General features: G+C 46.5%; 1 protein-coding gene across 3 annotated transcripts in view; it reads right to left on the bottom strand.

The window, feature by feature from the left end:
• The window catches only part of PTCH1 (patched 1), a 63229-nt gene that overhangs the window by 15735 nt on the left and 25112 nt on the right, over positions 1-22382 (bottom strand). For all 3 annotated transcript variants that reach the window (XM_047699180.1, XM_047699182.1, XM_047699181.1), the window contains 14 exons: positions 22293-22362; positions 22100-22191; positions 20492-20690; positions 20068-20189; positions 19114-19261; positions 18150-18281; positions 17590-17745; positions 16840-16938; positions 16187-16312; positions 9619-9737; positions 8561-8963; positions 7619-7928; positions 2849-2991; positions 667-850 (listed from right to left, as the gene is read on the bottom strand). In XM_047699180.1, coding sequence (XP_047555136.1) covers positions 667-850; positions 2849-2991; positions 7619-7928; positions 8561-8963; positions 9619-9737; positions 16187-16312; positions 16840-16938; positions 17590-17745; positions 18150-18281; positions 19114-19261; positions 20068-20189; positions 20492-20690; positions 22100-22191; positions 22293-22362 — 2303 coding nt within the window. The remainder of the gene's footprint in view (positions 1-666; positions 851-2848; positions 2992-7618; positions 7929-8560; positions 8964-9618; positions 9738-16186; positions 16313-16839; positions 16939-17589; positions 17746-18149; positions 18282-19113; positions 19262-20067; positions 20190-20491; positions 20691-22099; positions 22192-22292; positions 22363-22382) is intronic.

Here is a 22382-nt window from a genome sequence, read left to right on the forward strand (position 1 = left end):
GTTTAGATACAGAGAAGCACAACCCACTTCCTCTCTGGCCACGTTTGCAAAGGGACCCGTCTTCTTTGTCACGTCCTCCCTCGGCCTCCTCTCCAAGGTGGAAGCTACTAATATCTCTAACATCAATGCAAATTAAATCCATACTGGACCACCTTTCAAAGTCAGGGCTGAGAGGGGAAAGGAAGAGGACGCTGCTGTATACAGGCTATTCTGCTCGGGTTTAAACAGCTTTGACAGAGTACAGGTGCTTGGTGGCTTATAGGAATGACCCAACTTGCCAGAAATTCCTTCAACACCAGAGTTGACAAAGCTAAGATAAACATATAATCCCCAGCGATAAAACTGTGCAATAGTAAAATAACACTCGACCTGGAGGCGTCCCCAGCTTTCACATGGAACAGCTGGCATGAAAGAGAGCTGCCTGGTGGGCGTCCTAGGGTGAAAGCTACAAGCGGAGATTAGGGACTCTCATTTCCCAATGTGATAGAGCACGGGTTGTATTCCATTACACATCCTCATCTGTCTCCCAGAGTTTTCAACTCAAAGAAATATATTGTTCTGTTTACACTTTTGAACCCTGGGTAGCGTCAGCAGACGAGGGCCACGGCCGAGCCGGGGAGAACAGGGCGAGGCCCCACGTGGCGGGCCCCCACGGAGGCTACTCACTTCTGAGTCTGGTTTCGGGCATGTAGTCGGCTTTGTCGTGCACCCACTCGGGACGGTGAGGCCGGATGTTGGCCTGGGAGGCGGCGTACGCCACAGGGTCGTTGCTGACCCAAGCGGTCAGGTAGATGTAGAACGCGCTGGGGTTGATGATGCCGTCCGCGTCCACCAGGCGCCGTTTGGTCAACTGCAAAATGGGAAGAAGAAGGTCCTTCAGAATGGGGCCGGGGAAACACAGTCCTGTCTGGAGATGGAAGGGAAAGCAGAGCCCGACACCAGCATGTGCAGCACAGCGGAGGATGCCCCCGCTTTGAACATACAAGAAAGCCCCGTCAGAACACCTTTGGTTTCTTTCAAAATGCACTTATCGGAGGATGCCATAACCGGTGTGTTTGTGACACACACACAGTTCCGCAGATGGTCCGGGGATCGACTGAACCAATTAAATCTGAATGCTAAAAGACGGTCTGCAGCCAAGGCAGAGAATGAACAATCTGGAGAAACATATTTATAGGAGGGGAAGGGGGTAAAAAAAACCTGGCAAGAATCCCCATACACGTCTGTGTGCAGTTAACCTCTGCTGTTAACACTGAAGGAAATGCCACCCAGTAAATGGAGGAGAGCTATAAAAATAAAACAACATCTGTATAAATTTTGCTAACACTAGCCTCCTATGACCTGTGTATTCACAAAATGCCCATCACCAGAAAGTGGAAGGGATTGGTGCACAGCCATGGTCCTCTGGGTACCCCGATTTTGGAGAGAGGTGGTCCCACTCCGCACAGCCCATCCCAGGCCACGGAATACTATGCTCCCTCTATCTAAAGTAGGTCTTGGGGCTCTGCTTAGGTGCAAACACTGTGAGACACACACACACACACACGCACACGCACACTCATCCACAGAAATATATTTTTCCTGTTTACTTTAGATTCAGGCCTGACTCCAGTGCTTTTGGCCTTCTCAACAAAATGAGAAACACCAGTGACAGCAGTTAATAGAGAAAGAGTAAAGGAAGAAAGAGTCGAGTGACAAAACGAAATTTCAGGGGTCTGGATTCAATTAATCCCCAGGATATGGAACAACTGCATGTCTTCAAGCCGTCTCTGGAATTATAGAGCACAGCCCATGGCCTCCGTGCATGCAGCATGCTCTTCTCCCTCCCAGGCGCAGGAAGTGATATCCAGGGGCCGGGCCCAATCCCATTTGTTCCACGGTGTCCCTGGTCCCCAAGACCCGGCCCGGCCACCGTGTATCCCCGTGCTATCTCTTCCACAGGCTCCTCTGCCCACATCCTTGTCAAACCTGACAGCCTGCTGCACGGGGCCATAAAGCACCAACTTCACACTCCATAATAACTCTGAACAATGTACTTTGTAAATCTGTCACCTTTAATGCCAACAAAAAAGGGGAGACAATAAACAGTGCTGCTGGGAAGATCATTAGCATGATGGTTTTCTGCCTGAGGGGGAAGCAAGTAAGCTACGAGCCGGTAGTAGTGTTGGACTCTGAAGGGTCCAAACACACTCCCCAACATGCCTGAGGAATCAAAAGGGATACGCTGGAATCTGAGCATCACAGCGAAGATGCAAGTGCAGTCGGAGATTACGAAAGAAAGAGTCTTATTACCCAGGGGAGTGAGCAGAATGGCAAGGGCACTCAGGTTCCAAGGACTGGCATTTCTGTTTGCCCCACTCATGACAGAGCCGTCTGTCTGTCCTCCTTCTCCACCTGCTGGGCCAGGGGGACTCCAAGGAATTGAAGGCAACCGAACCTCCCATCCTTCTAGTAACCTCTCAGATCTCCTAGCTCATCTACCCACCCTAAATTCTGCTCATTCAAATGACCAAGTTTGAACAGAATTAACACCAACACGGTAATGAGTACTGGAATTCAAAAGCGAACAGTACAACCCAGCATTTCTAGTATCTGAGAGAGCCTGCCCTGCCTCAAGGGTTCTCACGGGGAACAAAGGCCCCACGTGGTGATCCACATGTCCCCACTTGACAGAGGAGCAGACTGAGGCACTCAGTTAAGCTGATGGGATGAAGTAAATCAGAGCCAACTCAATATTCTCCCAGTCCTTGGTGTCTCGGGTCTCCAGAGGGCACAGGCTGGGTGGGCAGGTGTTCTCTGCTCAATGACGCCATGGGAGCTTCCAGGGTGTAGAGGACAGGGAGAGTACCTGGCTGATGTCAATGGGTTTATCACGGCTGCCAGTCTGCACCAGGAGTTTGTAGGCAAGGACCGCATCATCTGATCCATTTTTGTAATTGTTTGGCATGATTTTCCCAGTTTCCCAGTCACTGTCAAATGCATCCTGAAGTCCTAGAAAAGGCAAATGTATACAATGTATTAAGATTCTTCACCGTTATGATCCAGGCCATAACTGGGCGGGCTGAGGACAAGGAGCCGGTATCAACCTTAAACACTCTGTGTGCTACTTGTTTTATAGTTCAAGTTCAAGTGACACCCTTAGATTTTTCATGAATGAACTTCAGGTTGCTAATAATCACTGCTTCAAAGGTGGAAGAAGGGAATACTTGTTTCTAGGAAACAAATATACATGTTTTACCTTTACACAGAAAAGAAACCCCCTCTTCTCTCCCCAAGGCTATTCCGAAAGAAAGGAAGGGAGAGAGCTTGGGGGAGCGGTGGGCTGGGTGAGGAGGAAGCCGTACAGATTCATCAGGCAGTTCACACCGCCGTCAGGTGCTAAAGCCGTGGGTTCTTCAGTACAACCAGAAATCCACTCAGAGGGGGAAACGTGCCTTCGAACTCCCAACTTCAAACAGCATCTCAGCTGCTTCTCCAGCCCAGGGTGAGTGAACACGATTCTGTCAATTTGTTCCATCTGTTCGACTTGTGGAGCTAATACAAGCTGTGGGATCGGCTGCCAGGTTGTGTAAAGATCACAGCCAACACCTATTCACTCTCCACTGTTCCTCTTTGCCACCCTTCCTCAGAGGGGGGGTGTGCAGGAGGGTGAGGGAGGGATCTTGTGAGCGCCTGTGTGAGCAGGGAAATGCCTCACGGGGTAAATTTGGATCAGATTGAGAACAGGAAGCCACAGGCCAATACAAGGGGGCTCTGTGAGAACAGATGACAAACCGCAAGCACAGGGAGGGGAAGGAAAGGGCTTTCTGGGTGTGGGGGATGGGCGAGCCCACCAGCCCACCACACACAGCTGCGCTTGGCCTCTGTAATCAAAACCATCATTACAGACCTGATGGTTTGGCTACAGCTGTAAAGAGATAAGCGTGCTGGAAGAGAAAACAGGGCCCTGGTGACCCGGCCTTAGGGGCTGAGTGATCCCGTGTGCACACGCTCTCCCCTGACTCCCCCACCTCCTTTCCTCGGCCCTGCTCCCCGCCCTCCCCAATTCCCTCCCAAGTAGAACTCCCAAGCCCCAGCAGCTCAGGAAACCACATCTTTTGAAACAGGCTACATTCGCAGAGGTTAGACATGGCCAGTAAGAAGGGAAAAGAGTTCATTTCATGACATGCCTTGAGTGACTTCAAAGACACCCCCCCCAGTACTGGTCCCCTCAGTGCTTACAATAATTAAGCTCTGGGGGTTTGAAGCAGGAGGAGAGGGAGCACAGGACCCTGTCTCTCTCTTTAAACCTTCCTGCCCACATTGCCATGGGCATTGTTTTTACATGAACAATGTGGGGATGAGGCCCCGAGGCTCCGTGCTGAAAGAAGGCCGTGTCTGGGGCAAGCGTGGAGGAGCAGTGGGCGGGAGGGACCACCGGCACAGGCCGTGCTCCCGACTCTCACACAGACTGTTTTTCACAGCAAGGCAGGCACACAACAAGCTGTACGGAGCAGATGTGATTTTATTACCTAAAACCTTTTTTTTGTTTTTGAAAAATAAACAGGAGAGGAAAAACAACCCCTCCTCCCTCCCCACTCCTCCAAAAGAGACCTGGTCTGTTTTCCCCACCTTAATAGAATTTTCATCACTTCATGGCCTGTGTGGGACTTTAACCCTTTCCCTCTTGACCCGTCAATCCTAAGGAGCAACTCACGCTCAGCGAGCATGAGGCTGTCCCAGCATTTTACACTCATCGCCCTTCTTACAACTACCTCATGAGACAGCCCTGTTAGCCTCACAGTTCTCGCTTTACAGATGAGGAAACCGAGGCACAGAAAGCAACGTGACCAAGGCCACCCAGCAGGGCTCCAGGGCAGGCTTGAACCATGGTTGCTCTAAATCACCGGAGCACACAGAGGTACTCAAAGTTCTCCGCTGAAGACGTGAATACGGTCAGCCAAGTTACCATGTGCACCGATGATGTCTAGTGGTAAACAGGGTTCCAAAAATGTGAGTGTAGTTTTAAGATATGTATGCACTAAGAATGTGGGGACACCCTAGAGTGAGCCAAAGGAAGAAAGATTGGATCTGGGGAGGCCAACCCTGTGGGCGGCTCAGCTCAACTCATCACTGGCACCGCCAGGCTCCCGCGCCATTTGCCGTACTGGGAATACAAACACGAACGAGAAATAGTCATTGACCTTATGGAAGAGTGAAATCCTTCTCATCAGATTATTTTATTTTCTGACTAATTACCAAAAAGCTCAAGGAACATTGAACTGGCGGCCTAAGAGTACACGTACAACATGGGATTCTATACACAAAACGAGGGACACGGATTTGCCTCCGCTGCCCGTTGGCCAACATTTTATGATCTAACACACGCACACTGTAGAAGAGATTTGTGACATTTTACCTACTTTACAGCAAAACGTGAACGTTTCAGCTAGAACTTTTCTCATTGTAAATTTTTTGCTAAATGTTATTTTCTAGGGCAAAGTTCTCAGCTACTTATTCCAATTGTCAATTTCTCTTTGATAGGGGACCCTAAGAAGGAAACATTAATTTAAATTTTATCTGGACAGTTCAGTGTGAAACACAAACACCACTGGCTCATGATACGGTGTGGTTTTTATCTGCAATTTCGCCCTACTGTCATGTGTGTTTCAAGATGACCTGGGGTATTGCCACTATTTTTATGAGTTAACCACCACCCCCGACCCCCAAACTAGTGGGATGTTGATAAAGACCAATAGCATGATGTGGTTTTTAGTGATAATTCCACCAAAAACCAATGAGGCGTCCCAACACTTAACAGCCACACAAAATGTTTTCGAACAATTCAAGGACAGCTGATTCCTTGCAGGAAGTGTTCAAAGACCCAATCTACCCCTTGACAGGCCTGAAAACCCTCTAGGCAGCCCAACCATCCTGTTATCTGGCCATTCTGTGTCTAGTGCTCTCTGGTGCACCTCGTAAGAGTCATACTCAGAGTTCTTGGGCTGGCTGGGGCCCTGACTTGGGAGCACAATTGGGTCTTACTTGGTCTACGTGGGTGCTATTTGCTTAGCAATCAAAAGAACATGATTCAACTGCACCTTTAAAAAAGTGTGGTTCTCGAGTCCAACTGCTTTAGGTCTTTAAAGGGATGAAAGCATAGGGATAATTTATAATACACTATAAAAAGGTTAGCCCTCGCCACTGCCTGAAGACAATACCCTCTGCCCTCTTCCCAAGCTCCGCCTAACATGCCATATTGAGCGTCCAAAGGAATGGCTGAAGACACTGAAATCAATTCTACAATAACCCTCCTTTGCTCAGATACGGGCCCTGCAGCCGATCTCTTTGTCACTTGTGGCAAGCTATTTGCATGTCTTTGGCCAATGGGGATAAAATGAAAAGCAGGGAATCTCTCAACTGTCTGGTCCTGTTTGGACTCATTATCTGAAAGACACAGCCTCCCAAACTACTGTAAAAAAATAAGACTTGTAACAAATTCACATTAATCTCGGGAGCATGTTAAAAAAATAACATTAACGTAACGTAGTTCTCTTTGCCTTCATCAAAAGAAGAGGTCAAATCTGGTATACGTGTATGAACAAAATTCTAGCAACAGAACTCAAGGCCAGCAACTATATTGAAGAATTTTCAGTCAGACTCAAGTTGTTTACCATTTCATACAAACTCCCAGGGAAATTGGCTGCTTAATCTTTACCTACAAGTGTATTGACTTAAGACCAAAAAAGGCACTCGAATCTGTGTTTAAACAAGCCTAATTAAGTGGGAAATTAAGACAATCATTTGGATAACTTAAGCCAAAAAATGTTGGGGGCCATAATTATTTGGGTATTTCACTAAAAGCATTTTTGCCTGAATTGTGTGGATAATTACCTTGATTCCCCACTTCACTTTGCATGTGACAACATGGAATAAATGAACAGATGTTCTTGGAATCACTGAATACATTCATATTCAGTCAGCAGTTAGGAGCAAATTTAAGCCTTTTTTTTTTCCTCCAGTTGACTACTATTTCCTAGAAACGTTTCTAAGGACAAGGTAACAAGTTAAGAAAGGCATTTTAAAGCAGAATTTGATTATGAAATACTGTGAGATGTGATTAAGCACTGATAAGTTTATTTCACATGCCAAGTCAAAAGATGGTCAAAATATGGAATGTTACATTTATATTCACAGAAGATGCAAAATTTACCGGTGTAAGTAAAGTCATAATTTGTCAATACGTCAGTCTAGAAATTCCACTGACGCTCTGATTTCACTTGATCATCAAACTAACCACCATCCAAAAAAAGAGCACTAGAAGCATCCAGCTCCCCATTTTATAACACACTTTCCCATTTCCTAATGTGCACCCATAAATTCTTTTAACAGAAGTTCCCGAGTCCCCCATCTGAATTGTTTGCATCATTTTATAGGTAAAAGCCAGATTTGGGAGGCTGTCCCAGAAACAGTCTATATAAGAATTTTAAGCAACACTTAGAAGTCAATGAAACATGTCAGTGTTACGTTATAATCTAACGCTTTAATAGTGAACAAAGGGAACTTGTGGAAGCTGAACATACCAAAGACTGAACAGTGAAAGTTTACAAACGGCGCACAGCCTCTAGCAGCACCTCACCTTGGAGCCAGTCTCTGAAGTAGTGCAGCCACATTTTGGGAAGCTGTTTATTTTCTTCCAACATGACATACTTCACATTGCTGAAACTCTTGTGAAGGTCGTAAAGTAAGTGCTGGATATTCGGGTAGTCTGCTTTCTGGGTGACTATATACATGTTGTAGAAAGAAAAGTATTTGAATTGTGCAGCAATAAAGTCATATTCTCTTGTTTCCCGAGGCACAATGTCTGTAAGGTCCAGCCCATCGCGCACTCGGGTAGTCCCATAAAGGCTGACACCCAGCAAGCCCAGGAAAAGGAAGATCACCACGACCTGTAACACAGTAAGAGGCACAAGATCAGACCCAGAGGACAGGACCAACTGTCCCTTGACAAAAGGAAGCTGTTTGGTACAGACCTCACTTTTACCCCCACAACGGCCCTGATGAAGCATGTAGGGGTCATTCTCCAGAGAGAAAAATAAGTAATTATAGCAATCACATTTTATTTTATTTTTTATTTTTTTTTAAGATTTTATTTATTTATTTGGCAGAGAGAGATCACAAGTAGACGGAGAGGCAGGCAGAGAGAGAGAGAGAGGGAAGCAGGCTCCCCGCTGAGCAGAGAGCCCGACGCGGGACTCGATCCCAGAACCCCGAGATCACGACCCGAGCGGAAGGCAGCGGCTTAACCCACTGAGCCACCCAGGCGCCCCAGCAATCACATTTTAAAACAAGCTCATGAAAAATAAAATGTTTACAATTGTTGATCTAAATTCACAGAAGCATTTGCTACATAGAGATTCCCTCCTGTAGATGAGCTCATTAAAATGGCCCCACATGCTAAATGGACTGACTTTTTAGGAGGCCTGAATACATCACACCCAAAGAAGCAACCTGATGAATTCTAAAGGAGACTGTTTTGTTATTTCTTGAAGACAGGAAGAATCCTGTGTTGGTAGATTACCTTGGCTTTTGGTTTCAAGAGGAAAGGAGCATAATGTTTCTCGGCAAAAGATGAAAGTGTCCACTTGGTGCAGGGGGGCTCAAGGCAATGGAGGCTGGAGTCGGAGAACTGGGAGAGAAGGTCCCTTGTGGAGCTGGTGCTCTCGGGGCTCTGGCAGCTGAGGGTATCCTGGGTCATGGTGACGGGCTGCACGGAGATCTCGGAGCGTGGCTCGGCAGTGGTATAGTACACGTGAGTGTGGGGGTCGTACTCTGTGCGGAGCTGCACTGTGGATTGCATGGTGATCTGGGTTTCATGGGTGAAGCTGTGGCTGCTGTAAGGGGGTGGGGGGCTGTAGCGGGTGTTATCATGAGTCTCCGTGTAGGCCTGAGGTTCAACCTGAATCACTCTGCTGACGCAGGGGCTAAAAGGGGAAAATATGTTGAAATGGTACAACTGAAACAGGGATACAGTGCTTTCATTTTTGCCAATGACTGACAGTATCCATTTTACATAGTTCTAATTTAGAAGAAACATATCATACTGCTGAGCTCTGTAAACACCACCTGATTTAACCATCTGGACATAGACACTAGTAAGTCAAAGGAGGCCAAATGGATGGCCAATTCTGAATGTGACTGAATCAAGTTGCACGCTGATGAGCCCCTTTCAAAGCGCAATTCCTAAAAAACACACAACCCCTCCCCTCAAAACCTCACAACACCCCAAAGGCTGCATTTTTTTCTGGATGGCTGGTTTTCAAGCCTTTGTTCTGCCTGAATCAATAGAGATATGAAACACTCCCAATAATCAGCCAAAGTGATCCAGAATAGAAATAGCGAGCTTGTGGATCACAACCCCAGAGCTGTGAGTCTTTAGTCAGGGAGGGGAGAACCCCAGTGATGCGATATCCCCAACAGAGCATCCTTTGTCCATCACATCCTTTGTCCTCTGCCTCCATCACATCGGTACAAGCCCAGTAAACTATACTTTCTTCCAAGTCGACAGATGAAAGAGTTCTCTAACCCTACCACTCTGTACCCAACAAATAAAGGCCACAGTAGCTCATGAAATTGTACCTTGTAAAACAGCAGAAAATATCCAACCTCCGGTCCTCACGTCGATACAAATCCATGCTGAGAATCGCAGGAAAAATTAGCAGAACCATAGCAAAATTGAATACCACTACTACAGCGGCCTGGAAGCAGGGGGGAAGAAAAAGTAGAGGTCACCAGTATGTCTCCTCCCAGTCAGAGGACTGCTCTAAAAATAAAAGAAGTTTTCAACAACATCCTTTCAGTTCTCTACTGAAGTGTTTAAACTTGAAATAGATGTTGGAGTTTCTCAACATTTTGCTTCTCTTCCATCATTAAGAGGCCATTTGACAGGAACAGGCCCCGTCATTCTGATCCTTTCCATCTCTTAGAATTTCATGAACCCATGATGTACAAACACAGGAACGAAATGAGTCTTGCTCACAACCTAACCAAACCAAATCTACAAAGGCAGAATATGGAATATACTTGAGATGTTTTAATTGAAAACAAACATTCTCCTTTCAGAATATTTCTAAGAGTTTCACGCAACTCTGATTTTATACTCAGAGTATTTATACGTCAAGTGGATTGGGTATATCAAAATGTCACCTTTAAAACATGAAATAAAATTTCAAACACGTCCCCTGAGGTTTTTAATAGGCACATTCCAAATAGCCTCGGGAGTAGCCTGTGGGGTGTGCGAGCACAGTAACATGAAAGGTCAAGGAGAGTGAGGCAGAAAGAAATTCCTGTGTGTGATTATAGTATGCAGAATAAATAAGTACAGATTCAAAAGTCACTCCATAACCTAGAATAAACACGGGGCTAGATTCTGTAGTGCTTTGGCAAATCTCCTGCTGACCTAGTAAAAATTACACAATTGGGCTGTTAATAGGGGAAAGTCAACAGAGGACAGTTGAAAGGGCTCTCCCATTCAGACAGGAATGGAAAGAAGTGGCGTGCACACACACACACACACACGCGCACACACACACACACACACGCGCACACACGCACGCGCGCACACACACTCCAACTGGAATGCTAAGTAACCAAGAAATCATCAGAAATTTTTTTGAAAATTAAAAAGTCTCAGGAAGTTTTCCAAAGAACTACTCAGTTCTAAAACATCCTCCAACTGGGTAAATGTCTCTGGGGGAGAAAAGAAAACCTGCTTATAAGAGATACCCAACAGAATCAGAAGAGACCTTTGCAAAGGGCTTCTGATAATAATTGTGAATTTATGCTCAAGGTGAAAGATCAAGGATGAGGTCTGGAAAGGTACCTTTCAATAATTAATTCCCTCTCAAGTCTACAAAACCAAAAAATCATCAAGAGACTTGTTCTAAAAATTACCTAACTCCTCTCTTCTTAGTCTGCTTTGAAATTCCTCACCAACTTGAAATATTTGAAACCTGTGAACTTAACCACTCTAACGAATGGTCTTTAAAGGCCTGCTGGATTGACTTAATACGAAAATCACTATTTTGACTAGAGGATTCATCTTAGAGACAAACACTTTAAAAAGGAAAGTGAGGACATGGTCCTGGGAACTGGAGACACAGAGAGAAATAAGACAAGGACTGACCTACCAAAAACTACAATCCAGGCTCAGAAATGTAGTAATAGGGGTGCCTGTGTGGCTCAGTCATTAAGCGTCTGCCTTTGGCTCAGGTCATGATCCCAGGGTCCTGGGATCGAACCCTGCATTGGGCTCCCTGGTCAGTGGGGATCCTGCTTCTCCCTCTCCCACTCCCTCTGCTTGTGTTCCCTCTCTGGCTGTGTCTCTCTCTCTGTCAAATAAGTAAATAAAATCTTAAAAAAATATATAGTAATAAAAGCTTGCAAAGGGTTCCAGAGCAGCTTAGAGATGGAGGAGTTCCCGGGTAGGGGTATGCATAGGGGTATGTGGAGGCAGGGGGCAGAGGGCGGTGGGTGGTCAAGGGAGGTTCTCAGGGAGGTGTAGAAGACAAAACAGGCATCTGGTGGGGCCCAGGAGGAAGGATGTGCCATGTGGAGGAATTCCACAAGCGGTGTCTAAGAGGGAGACCCAGAATTTTGTTGTGGGCAGAGAAAGGACAAAGGGGGAGTCATGGGAGACCAGGTAGTTAATACACAATTCACTCAATCCCCCACGGCAACCAGGACTGCCGTAATCACTGCTGTTGACACTAGTCCCTAACAGAGACTCCACAGTGCAAAGGATGGTCACCAGTCTGTGGTTACTGAGTAAATCACATTTAGACACAGGCTTGATGTTGAAGCCCTCAGCCTGACTGAGACCTGGGAGCTCTTGTCACCTGGTCACCTCCTGAGGGGATGGACACAGACTGGGCTGGGTCTCCTGACCAAGCTGACCACAGGGATGCTGGCAGGGATGGGTCTGATTCTCAAGGAGATTTTTCAGGAAAACTCAATCCTGAAGGTGGAATCCTTTCAGCTTTTCTTTCTATGATCAGCATGTTTAGAATTTGGGGGTGGAATGCGACAGAACACTCCCGGGCATCTCACTCTGGACAAAAGTTCCTGAGGCTGCAGAACCCAAGCAGCCCAGGTGCTCTGGCAGGAACAGCACCGAGGCTTCCACGCTGGCTGGGGACACATCTGCTACCAGCTTTATCCCCCGGAGGAATCTGTGGAGGACATGAAGAACCCCCAAACTCTGAAGAGTAGCGTCCTGTCTGCACTCGCTGTCAAGTGGCATGTTGCATACCTAGGGAGGACATATCCGGACAGGAAAACGGCACAACTTCCACGTCCCATTCAAGTGCACCCAAACGGTAATGACCAGCAAGCAGCAAGGACTTCTCAGCAAGGGAGAAGTGTCATTGCTGGTGCAAAGGGGAGTCTAAGACATTGTAAGAAAAGATGAGAAGATGATGGGGATGATTTGCACTGTCAATCGATTCTAATTACTGTGCTTGAAGGAAATGTCCCCACCCACTTGGTTCCCCCCCCTCTTCCCGACCTGTGGCAGAACACCCACCGGCGCCCTGCTGAGACCCTTGCAGAGCAGAGACAAACTGACCCTGCCCAGAGGGCCCTCATCTAGAACTCCTCACTGTGTGGAACAATACAGCGTTCTGTTCTAGGAGTTTCCATTGAAGAACAAATCCCATTCAGGTACCAGCAAAGCCCCAGTGCAGGGCACTGGTACCCAAAGAATTCGACGGTGCCATTGCTTTCTGGTATAGAGGTGGCATTTGGACAGATGGATGGAGATTGGTAAGGAAGTCTAAGACAGTTTCTTTGGGAAAAAATAATTCTATTTATTTTGGTAAAGTTAGATAATTGCTAAAGTTCCAAAAAGACAAATCCTAAATTAATATGGATTTATTACTGGACAGAACCACTGTAATCTCTTTCTTTTGAGGCTTAATCTATAGTATCCTGAGAACACAAACGCAAATGGATACGTGGAGGCACAACTTAACCCAATTCACTAAAAGAAAGAGAAGCTATATCACGATCAACTTTGAATGTCAATATATTTAAAAGGAAACCAGTGTAAATTTCTGATGGCTACAGCAAAAAGCAAAGCACATTCACTCTCTTTTCTTCTTACATTTTCTTTTTCTTTCCTTTTCCTTATTTATTTTTTTAGGTTGTTTTTTTGACAGAGAATAAGCCAGTAATATGGGAAGCCAGTCATTAATACATGAGGACTCCTGGAAGGCCTCAGTTTTCTAAAGTGGTACCCCAGGGGCTTGGAATAGAAACGCAAAACTCACAGTACTCATTTCATCTCGGTAAGGTGCTTGCTTACCTTGGGAGAACTTTAGCGTACTGGATTTTCTAAAAGGCGTAAGGGAAACTCATGTAGCTTTTCAGACCACCACACCATAGGGTATCATTAAAGGACAGTATGCCTTGATGAATCATCAGTGTACTGAGAGAGGAGAGGACAAAATGAGAGAGAGACACAAGAAGAAATGAAGGAGTGTGAGGCGGAGCAGAAATAAAGAGCAGCGAGGAAAAGGCGAGCGGAAAAGGAGAGAGGCGGGAGAGGGTCTCACTGTTACAGGAGGGGGACAATTTCTCAACACTGGCGTCTGCTGCAGGTGAAGGCAGGAAGATTGGGAGACTGCAGACAGGTGTACAGATACCCATGCAGAAAGGCATTCTAGAAAGGTAATTGTCCCAACACTTAAGCGGGCACCTTTCACTTGTCTTCCACATCACTGAGCAGTTAGGCAGCTAGACATGTTTTCATTTTCTTATTCAGATTTAACTTTATCCATTAGTTCACTTACTACTTCTACTTTTAGATATTTATAATAAACCCTTTATTCTTTTCTTTTTTTTTTTTTAGTATTTTTTTTTTTTTTTTCGGGGATGATGGTTGCAGTAATTGGTACAAAAATCTTTTCTCGTGTTCTGTCTTACGCTAAATATTAAGTAAGTCTAATGTCCCAGACACAGCAGGATCATTAGCTGCTCAGGTCTTCATTAGCCATCGCTGAAATGAAATTCAAATATGAAGACTACGAAGGAGCGAAGAGTGTGGACAAAAGCATTAAGAGAAACCAAACTTATGAATTGTCAGTTTCTCTTCCTGGTCACAGGAAATCGAAATCACCCTTCTGGTGATTAACAAGAGTAAAGCAGTAGGAAGATGCTGGATATAACAACAGCTTAAAAAGTGACCCCAAGGGGCACCTGGGGGCGCCAAGGTGGCTCTGTTGGATAAGCGACCCCAGCTCTTGATTTTTGGCTCAGGTGACGATGTCAGGATTGTGAAATAGGGCTCCACGCTGAATGTGGAGCCTGCTCTCCCTCTCCCTCTGCCCCTCCTTCTTAAAAAAAAAAAAAAAAAAAAAAAAAAGGTGATACTGAAAGTATTTTCCCTTAAAAACCTGGCCATCTCATAAATTATCATCATACTGAGAGATGACAGATGATATCATACTGATAGAGAACAAGGGGGGAATGCCGCCGCTCCTCTCTTGGAAAACAGTTGAAACTTTAAAGTGTGAATTTAATTCACAAAACTTCGGTAACATCTTTGCAATACCAAAACCTGAAACCATTTGGGGCTTAGGAGGACCCTATCCCAAACCGGTCAGTTAGCGTTCTTCCTCCGCTTTGCTGACCGGTGTCAGGATTCCTCAGAGTTTTGAGCAGCCGCAGAGCCCTGCCAGCACTCCAGACCAAGCACAGAATGGACCAGAGCTGTGTCCCCAGCCTAGGGAGCTCTCCATTCTTACCGTTCGTATAAGCTGGCTCTCTGCGCCAAAGAAATATCTTGGTGGCCTCTAGGTGTAGAAGGGTCTGGTTTGGGAAGAGAGAGCAGAACAATGCAGGAGCCACACTGCTCTGCAGGAGGGCGGAGGCATTTTGACTTTTCTTTGCAGCCTGAGAGGAGAGTAGGAAATCAAAAGAAGAGAGAGGGCTGGAAGAGACTGTGGAGGAGCTAAGGGAAGAGGTGGTGAGTGCGGGCCCACCGACAAACCCCTACAGGCGGAGGATGGCCCCTACATTTGGATGGTGGGAGCTAGTCCAGCGGACCCTCGAACAACACGGGTTTGAACCTCACGGGTCCACATCGAGGCTGACTGTTTCCAGGAAACACACTGCAGCACTCGAGATGTATTTTTCTCTTCCTTAGGATTTTCTTTTTTTTTTTTTTTTTAAGATTTTTTATTTATTTATTTGACAGAGAGATCACAGCAGGCAGAGAGGCAGGCAGAGAGAGAGGAGGAAGCAGGCTCCCTGCTGAGCAGAGAGCCCGATGCGGGGCTCGATCCCAGGACTCGGAGATCATGACCTGAGCCGAAGGCAGCGGCTTAACCCACTGAGCCACCCAGGCGCCCCTTCCTTAGGATTTTCTTAATAACGTTTCCCCCTAGCTTATTTTGTTGTAAGAAAACAGATGGATTAGGCATGTGTTAATTGATTGTTTATGTTATCAGTAAGGCTTTCAGTCAACAGCCGCTATTAGTAGTTAAATTTCAGGGGAGCTCAAAGTTATATGAAGATCTGACTGTGTGGGAGGGGTGTCAGCACCCCCAAACCCCATGTTGTTCAAGGGTCAACCGTACACAATTCTAAGTGATCACCTGGCCTGGTCTATATTGTAGCCTCTTCCTCTTGGTCAGGAAAATCTGCTCTGTACAACTGTCTTGTGTTGGTGCTACTTTAGGGAAACAGAGAGGGTGGGTGATGCTTTGGGGCTGAGGCAGCCAGCAGGGAAGCCCAGTGGGCACTGGCAGTAGGGATGGCCAAGAGCTAGCCACACTGTGGATGAAACCAGAGGACTTCTGGCTGTCCAGAACAGCGGGGCTTCTCAGAACCCTATACAGAGTGGCCCTTGTGTTGTTTTAGTCTCACTATACAGCGAAGGACCACTCCCTAAGGCATCAGGTCCTGGGGCTACCTGGGCCCCAGGCATCTGGGCTCTAGAACTGAAAGAAGGGGAAGAGCCCTGGGATGTATTTTAGAGGGAGTGTTGGGTTTGTTGCATCAGGAAGCTTCTACCGGAAGAGCCCCAGATGCGGACACGCTACCTAGATTCTGGCAGCAGTACCGGAAGCACGTTAGAGGGGGAGGGGAGGCGGGCTGCTCGGCCTCCGTGCGGTGCTCGCAACACGTTTCAGCACTGCAAACTCACCTGGAGGGAGAAGGCTCGCAGGGCGGGGATGGGGATCAGTGCGGCCATAAAGAAGGCAGTGACGTTGCTGATGGAGGTGAGGGCCACGCTGGCTCCTGTGCGCTTGAGGCACTCTCCAGTCCTGTCCTGAGGACGAGAAACCACAGTGCTGAGAGCTGCACAGCGTGGGGTCCCCTCATGCCACAGGTCGGGCTGACAGTTCAAATTCACGACACAGGGAGACAACACGTAGTTTATCATGCTGATGTCAGAATGGAAGAAAGGGTTATCTCTGCCCACCCCTGATACTGGCATCGAAAATGCTTTCAGGACTACCTATATAGTCCTGTACCGTTCCCGACTACTGCATCCAAAGCACAGAGCTGCGAGACAATCACTGAAGTCAATTTTTAGGATTTAAAAGGGGTGTGTTGGGAGAGGAGGGAAGGTGGGGACAAAGTGATCCAAAAACCCCACAAAAAATCCAGAAAAGCAAATATGGGCTTTGAAATAGGTGTTCTGCAATTCTTCTCATTCTTTCACTCATATAGAGGCAGTAACGTGTCATTGACTTGGTCTACTAGGCCAGATTAAAGAAAATTAAAGGACAAATACTCAAGAACGGAGGTGATTTTGGCTGGCTCCAAAGCTTTCTTCTTTTGTTTTTCTATTACCTCAAAAGGGATTCTTTTATTCTGTCCTGTTTCACTAAACGCATGTGCCAGAAGGAAAACGTCATCCACGCCAACGCCAAGAGCAAGAAACGGCAAAACCTGCAGTGAACGCAAAGGGCGGTGCGTTAGACACATGAAGTCCAATTTGGTTCCTTCTAGAGCCATGGGGAACATTGCTCCCAGCAGCTACCCTGCGGACAGCTTACAGCAGCTCATGGTGAAGAACCTAGTTCCCAGGTTAAAATCCCCTGGATCTAGCCCTCTGGCTCACAGGAGGTCTTATCCATTTCTATTTTTAAGCCCTACTGTTTTTTTTTTAAGCTAATAAATGAGAAGGAAGCTAACTCATCAGAAGCAGTGGTTCTCAGAACACGATCCCTGGATGCGCATCATGGAGAGCAGGTAATTAGAAACTCCAGGAGCGGGGCCCAGCAGTTGGAGATGTCACCAGCCCTTCGCATGACTCTACCGCACACTCATGTCTGAGAACCATGGCTCTAATGAATGACCTTCATTCACTGCGTTGATAAGTGAAGCTTCTCTACCACCACCAAGTCCCCACAGAACTTCCACCCAGTGCCAAGGGCTCCACTCAGAAGATAGCAACCCCCCCGCCTCCCAGGAAGTGTGGCATCTTGGTAGTAAAGGTCGGAGGACCCTGTAGGTGACATGGACACGGAGGAGGCCACTGGGCCAAGCCCGGGGAGGGGTGTTTGTCGACAAACAGTGGACAGATGGCTCCTTGAGTACCTGAGTTGTTGCAGCGTTAAAGGAAATCCCGATCAATGAGCACAGGCCCAATCCTGCAGCCACTGACAGTGCAACCAGCAGGACGCCAGCCAGCCCCACGGCACCCTGGGACTTGGAGCAGTCCCAGCGCAGCATGGTTAAACAGGCATAGGCAAGCTGCGAGCAGAACAACGGGGTGGGGGGCAGGTGAAGGAGTGAGGAGGGGGAGACAGGGAGGGGGAGACACAAAACAAAAGCCAAACATTAGAATGTGTAAGGATTCTAATGTTTTCCCCCACCCATCACCCCAAATCAAAAGGTAGAACTTATTAAATCCAACAACAACAATTTACACTACAGACATCACACGAAATGATACAAGTCAAAGATGGGCAAACCGCAAATGGGAGAAAATGCTTTACACGACCACTTCTGAAATCAAAGCCGAGCTCTCTCTGTCTTGGATGCATGTGTGTGTTAAGAGCAGTTAAAAAGCAGGGGCGGTCATGGAAGAGATCAAACCCAAAAACTAAACCAGCTCTCCGCCCGTGCTCCCCCAGGAGAACTGAACTGACTGTTACCATCAGTAGGTAGCCACTGGCCACTCGGATGACACTGACATCAGAGAAGGACTTCAGGATGTCGTCCAGGGTCGTTGTGGTAAAGGAAAGCACCTTCTGAGTGGAGTTGGGAGCAACACTTTGATGAACCACCTGTGGTCACGACATAAAGTTCCAAACAGAATGGAAGTGTCAGTGAGGTTCAAGAGCACAGACCTTGGGGGATATGTCCCCTCCACTCAAGCCTCACTTTTTTCTGATGCACTAAAAAGAGTTCTACATGATTCCGGTTTGAACTTGGGACTGATGTGAAACGACCCTGGTCCCGGGACAATGAAGGCCACTGCCGATCAGCTGGCAATGTGGTGCCATGGGTGAGCCGGTGCCCGACGCCTACGGTACCTCTAGGTCCCATGCACCTGAGGCCAACCTTCTCCTCTCCGTGGCTCTACAACAGACCTGTGGTCCCATCGGCTCCCCCCAATCCAAAACAACTCATTCTTGTGGCCACTCCTCCCCCCTTCATTCGCTGGCCACTTTTAAAAGGTCACATGCAGCTCAGCAGAGGTCACTGCTTGGGAAACAAAGGCCAGCTCCTGTCACATGACCTAACCAAGGGGGAGTGCAGCTGTGAACAGATTCAATGCTTTGCTAATGTTTTCCAGACACTTTTTCTTGCTAACCCAGTGTTTTTCTAAACACTGTTACGCCTTTGCTCTGGAGTTCACAATTGGTAACTCAAAACGTCTTACGCATCCCAATCAAAATTAGCCATCACCCACACAGGAAGGTTTTCCATATCTAGGAAAGGAAAAAAAGTTTTCACTCCACCAGGTTCCCAAAATGAGGATTTGTTTTGAAAACAGGTTCCAGTGAAAAGACAAAACAAAAAAACCTGTTTTAAAACATGGCAACAACGAAGCACGGAGTAACTGAGGGGTTTGTACCCAGATTCAAAGGTGGGCATTGGAATGTGCCGATTTACCTCCACGTATGTCCTCTGCCAAGCCTCCAGGATGGCTGCTGCCTTGTCCTCGTTCCAGTTGATGTGCGAGACATACTCGTACCCCTTGAAGTGCTCGTACATTTGCTTGGGAGTCATTAACTGAAACATGGTCTGCAAGGCGTGGGCACTGTGACAAGGAGGCAAAGACACGACATCAGCATTCCCAGGAAGCTGTCCTCGCTGCTTAAACTCCCGAACGCATGCCCCCGCCTCACTCACGGCCCTTCTCTCCTACATGAGCACATGTTTCCATTAAACGGGACCTGGATGGTGATTTTATTTAATAGATGGATGTACCATATTAAAGGTGTAACCTTACAAACCTTTTACAGATATACTCCAAAATTCAATTAATAAGCAATTTCCTTTCTCAGTTTCTAGTCAGTGAGACAGGAAGGGTAGGGGAGCAGATAGCTTGACCAGATACGCTGGGCTCAGCAGTGTGCACTCGCCTGTGCAGAAATCCCAGCCGACAGCCCTCCCCAGGGAGAGATCTCAGATGGAGAGCCTGACGCTTGACCGAGGGGAGTCCGTGAGTGCCCAGAGGACGATTCTTGTTCAGGCGTCGGCTGTCGGCCAGTCTGTGACAGAACTGAGCTCCTACCGCTCCTCCCTACTCTCTGTGACCACTGCCGCCCGCCTGCCTTACACTTGCCCCATTTTCTACATAATAGGTCTTCTACAAACCTACAATCACTAACTACGGTCCCGATGAAAACAACAAATCTCCGCTTGAAAAATTCCCCACAAGGTGGTTTTTCAGGCTGGTCTGGTCCACTACTATTTCCTAATATTCTATTACACCAGATGGCTAGCTAGGATAACAGTTAGGTATTAGTACAAATACACTTGCAGATGTCAGGAGGGAAGTGGTTTCTGAGGAAAGGACAAAAAAAAAGATGGCTTGGATTTTTCCTCCATGTGCTGGATTACCTGACAAGCTTCCCGGTGCTATTCCTGACTGTGCCACCCACAATCAGTTCCTCCTGCCAGTGCATATACTTTCTGGATAATCCATGACATCCACCGTTCAAAACAAGGGCCACATCAAGAGGCTAAAATAAAAAGACAGCCACATAATTACGGGAATTAGCAGGCAGGTCACATGCCTTGTTAAAATCCAGTGCATTAAGGGCTTGTTTGTTTCAGAGAGAACATTAATAACAAGGCTAATGAGAGGCATACGGCAAATCTTCCAGCAAAATTTAGCTCTATAAACAAACTTAGCTCCATAGACAAAAAAGGTGGTTGGAAATCAAATCTTAAAAATGAAAATAATAGGACTAGGCATGGGGCGGGGGGAAGACAGCAAGCTTTGCTCTCGGTCCCCGGGAGCAGAATCAATGACTGTACTCACTTTGGTTGCGTTCTTGTTGGGGGCTGTGGCCGGGCAGTCTGGATCAGCTGGGTTGAGGCAGGGCCGGTCCATATAACCATGACCAACTTCGGCCTTATTCAGCATTTCCTCCCAGCTGTCCACTTGATAGTTTATTTTCTTTAACTCTTCCAGGAATTCCAAAGGGTCAAAGTTTGTCCACTGCAAAGGAGGCTTACCTCTGTGAAAGAAATCAGAAGGCGAGAGCATGAAAAGAGGCTTTTCCAAGCCTCTGAGCCTGTGCAGATCCATGTATACCGCGTCTGGGCTGCACGAGGCTTTCTGGGAGTGCTGCAGCGTGGGGACCCTGGCATGGAAAACGAGTGCTCCTTTCCCGGGGATCTGTATGCAAACCCAGTCAGGAAAGTAACTCATGAATGGACATGGCAAGCAGAGAGCTTGTAAGTTAACGAAGAGATCAAAGGCTCGTTTCTGGCTAATATGTCCTCTTTAGCACCTGAAATCAAAATTTGCCGAAGGGTGCTTCTTAGCAGAAGACTGAAATCCAAAAATAAGGGTTGGGGGTGGTGGGGCAGTGGCGGGGGGCAGGGGGAGAAGAGGGAATCATGATGCCAAATTAGCACTTGCCAGCCTTATAAATGCTTTGTAAATGTCATCAATCAAAATATTTGATCTCCATTACCTTCAATAATCCCATACTTATGAGCTCTCTCTGACAGCCTGGCAGTGGACCCCGAAAGCCCCCTGCTGCCTCTGCCATCACCACCATCAAGGCCACTTCCCCCCACACTCACTTTTGAATCTGTGCTGTTGACAGACCAGAAAGGCTTTTGGCTGCCTGTTATGTGGTTCAAACCACACTGTAGCTGCTTAACCAGGCTGAAGTCATTATTCAGAATCTCCCAACCAGAAAACACAAAACCCCTTATTTCCCATCTAAAACTGTACACTGAAGGTCAGGGTATGGCCACTGCAAATTGCTTTTGCAGATATGCGTAAGCTAGGACAGAAACAATAACCCAAGCACGAACTCTTGCATAATTAACTGAAAATGTCTACACTGATTAACAATTATTCCTTAAACAATGCGCAGTATATAATATCCAACTGGTAACCCGTGAGGCATCCCCTACCATGGCCTTCAAAGATAGCGGATTTCCCCCTTCAATGTCATTACTGTGATCTCAAGAAAGGTTAGTGTTTAACTCTGCAGGAGGATCCTGAACTTTAACTCAATATATTTAATTCTGACATGTACGCACTAATACATTCTCTTTCCTTACAAAATAACTCAAACCTATGGCAGTGCCTGGTTAGCAAAACTTTGAACACTTTATTAAAGAGTTAAAAATCATACATACTCTGAAAGAATTTGCATTTTATTTGCATATAAATAGGTTGGTAAAAGTGAATGAAATTTAATGGTGCCTTCAGAACTTTTTTTTTTTTGAAAAGAGGAAAAACATTCTGCTGCTCTCCCCCAACTAGTCACTCAAAAAATGCCCGTGGAATTTCAATGTTTTTATTTCTTGTTCAAAACTGAAATAGAATAAACAATGATCCAGTAACATCCGAAACATTCTAAAGTTTAGAAATCACAGACATCAGAAAATAAGATCACATACTTACAGTAGGTATGCTGTCCCAGATTGTAACTTTGCCCCTTCCCAGAAGCAGTCCAAAGGTGTAATAATTAAACAAGGGTAAAGATATTCTATTATCTGTCAGAGTTAAAAAGAACAGGCCACACGTTAGGATAACACATACCACTGAGGAATTTTTGAGAATTTCTTGCAAAAAAAAAAACAAAAGGAAAATATACCTGATCCATGTAACCTGTTTCTGTGATAAGTTCTCCGGATTTGTAACACAAGTGTTCCAATTTCCACTGTCTAGTGAAATAGAAAGCAGA

Source organism: Lutra lutra, chromosome 13 (genome assembly GCF_902655055.1).
Source record: "Lutra lutra chromosome 13, mLutLut1.2, whole genome shotgun sequence".
Classification (NCBI taxonomy): Eukaryota; Metazoa; Chordata; class Mammalia; order Carnivora; family Mustelidae; genus Lutra; species Lutra lutra.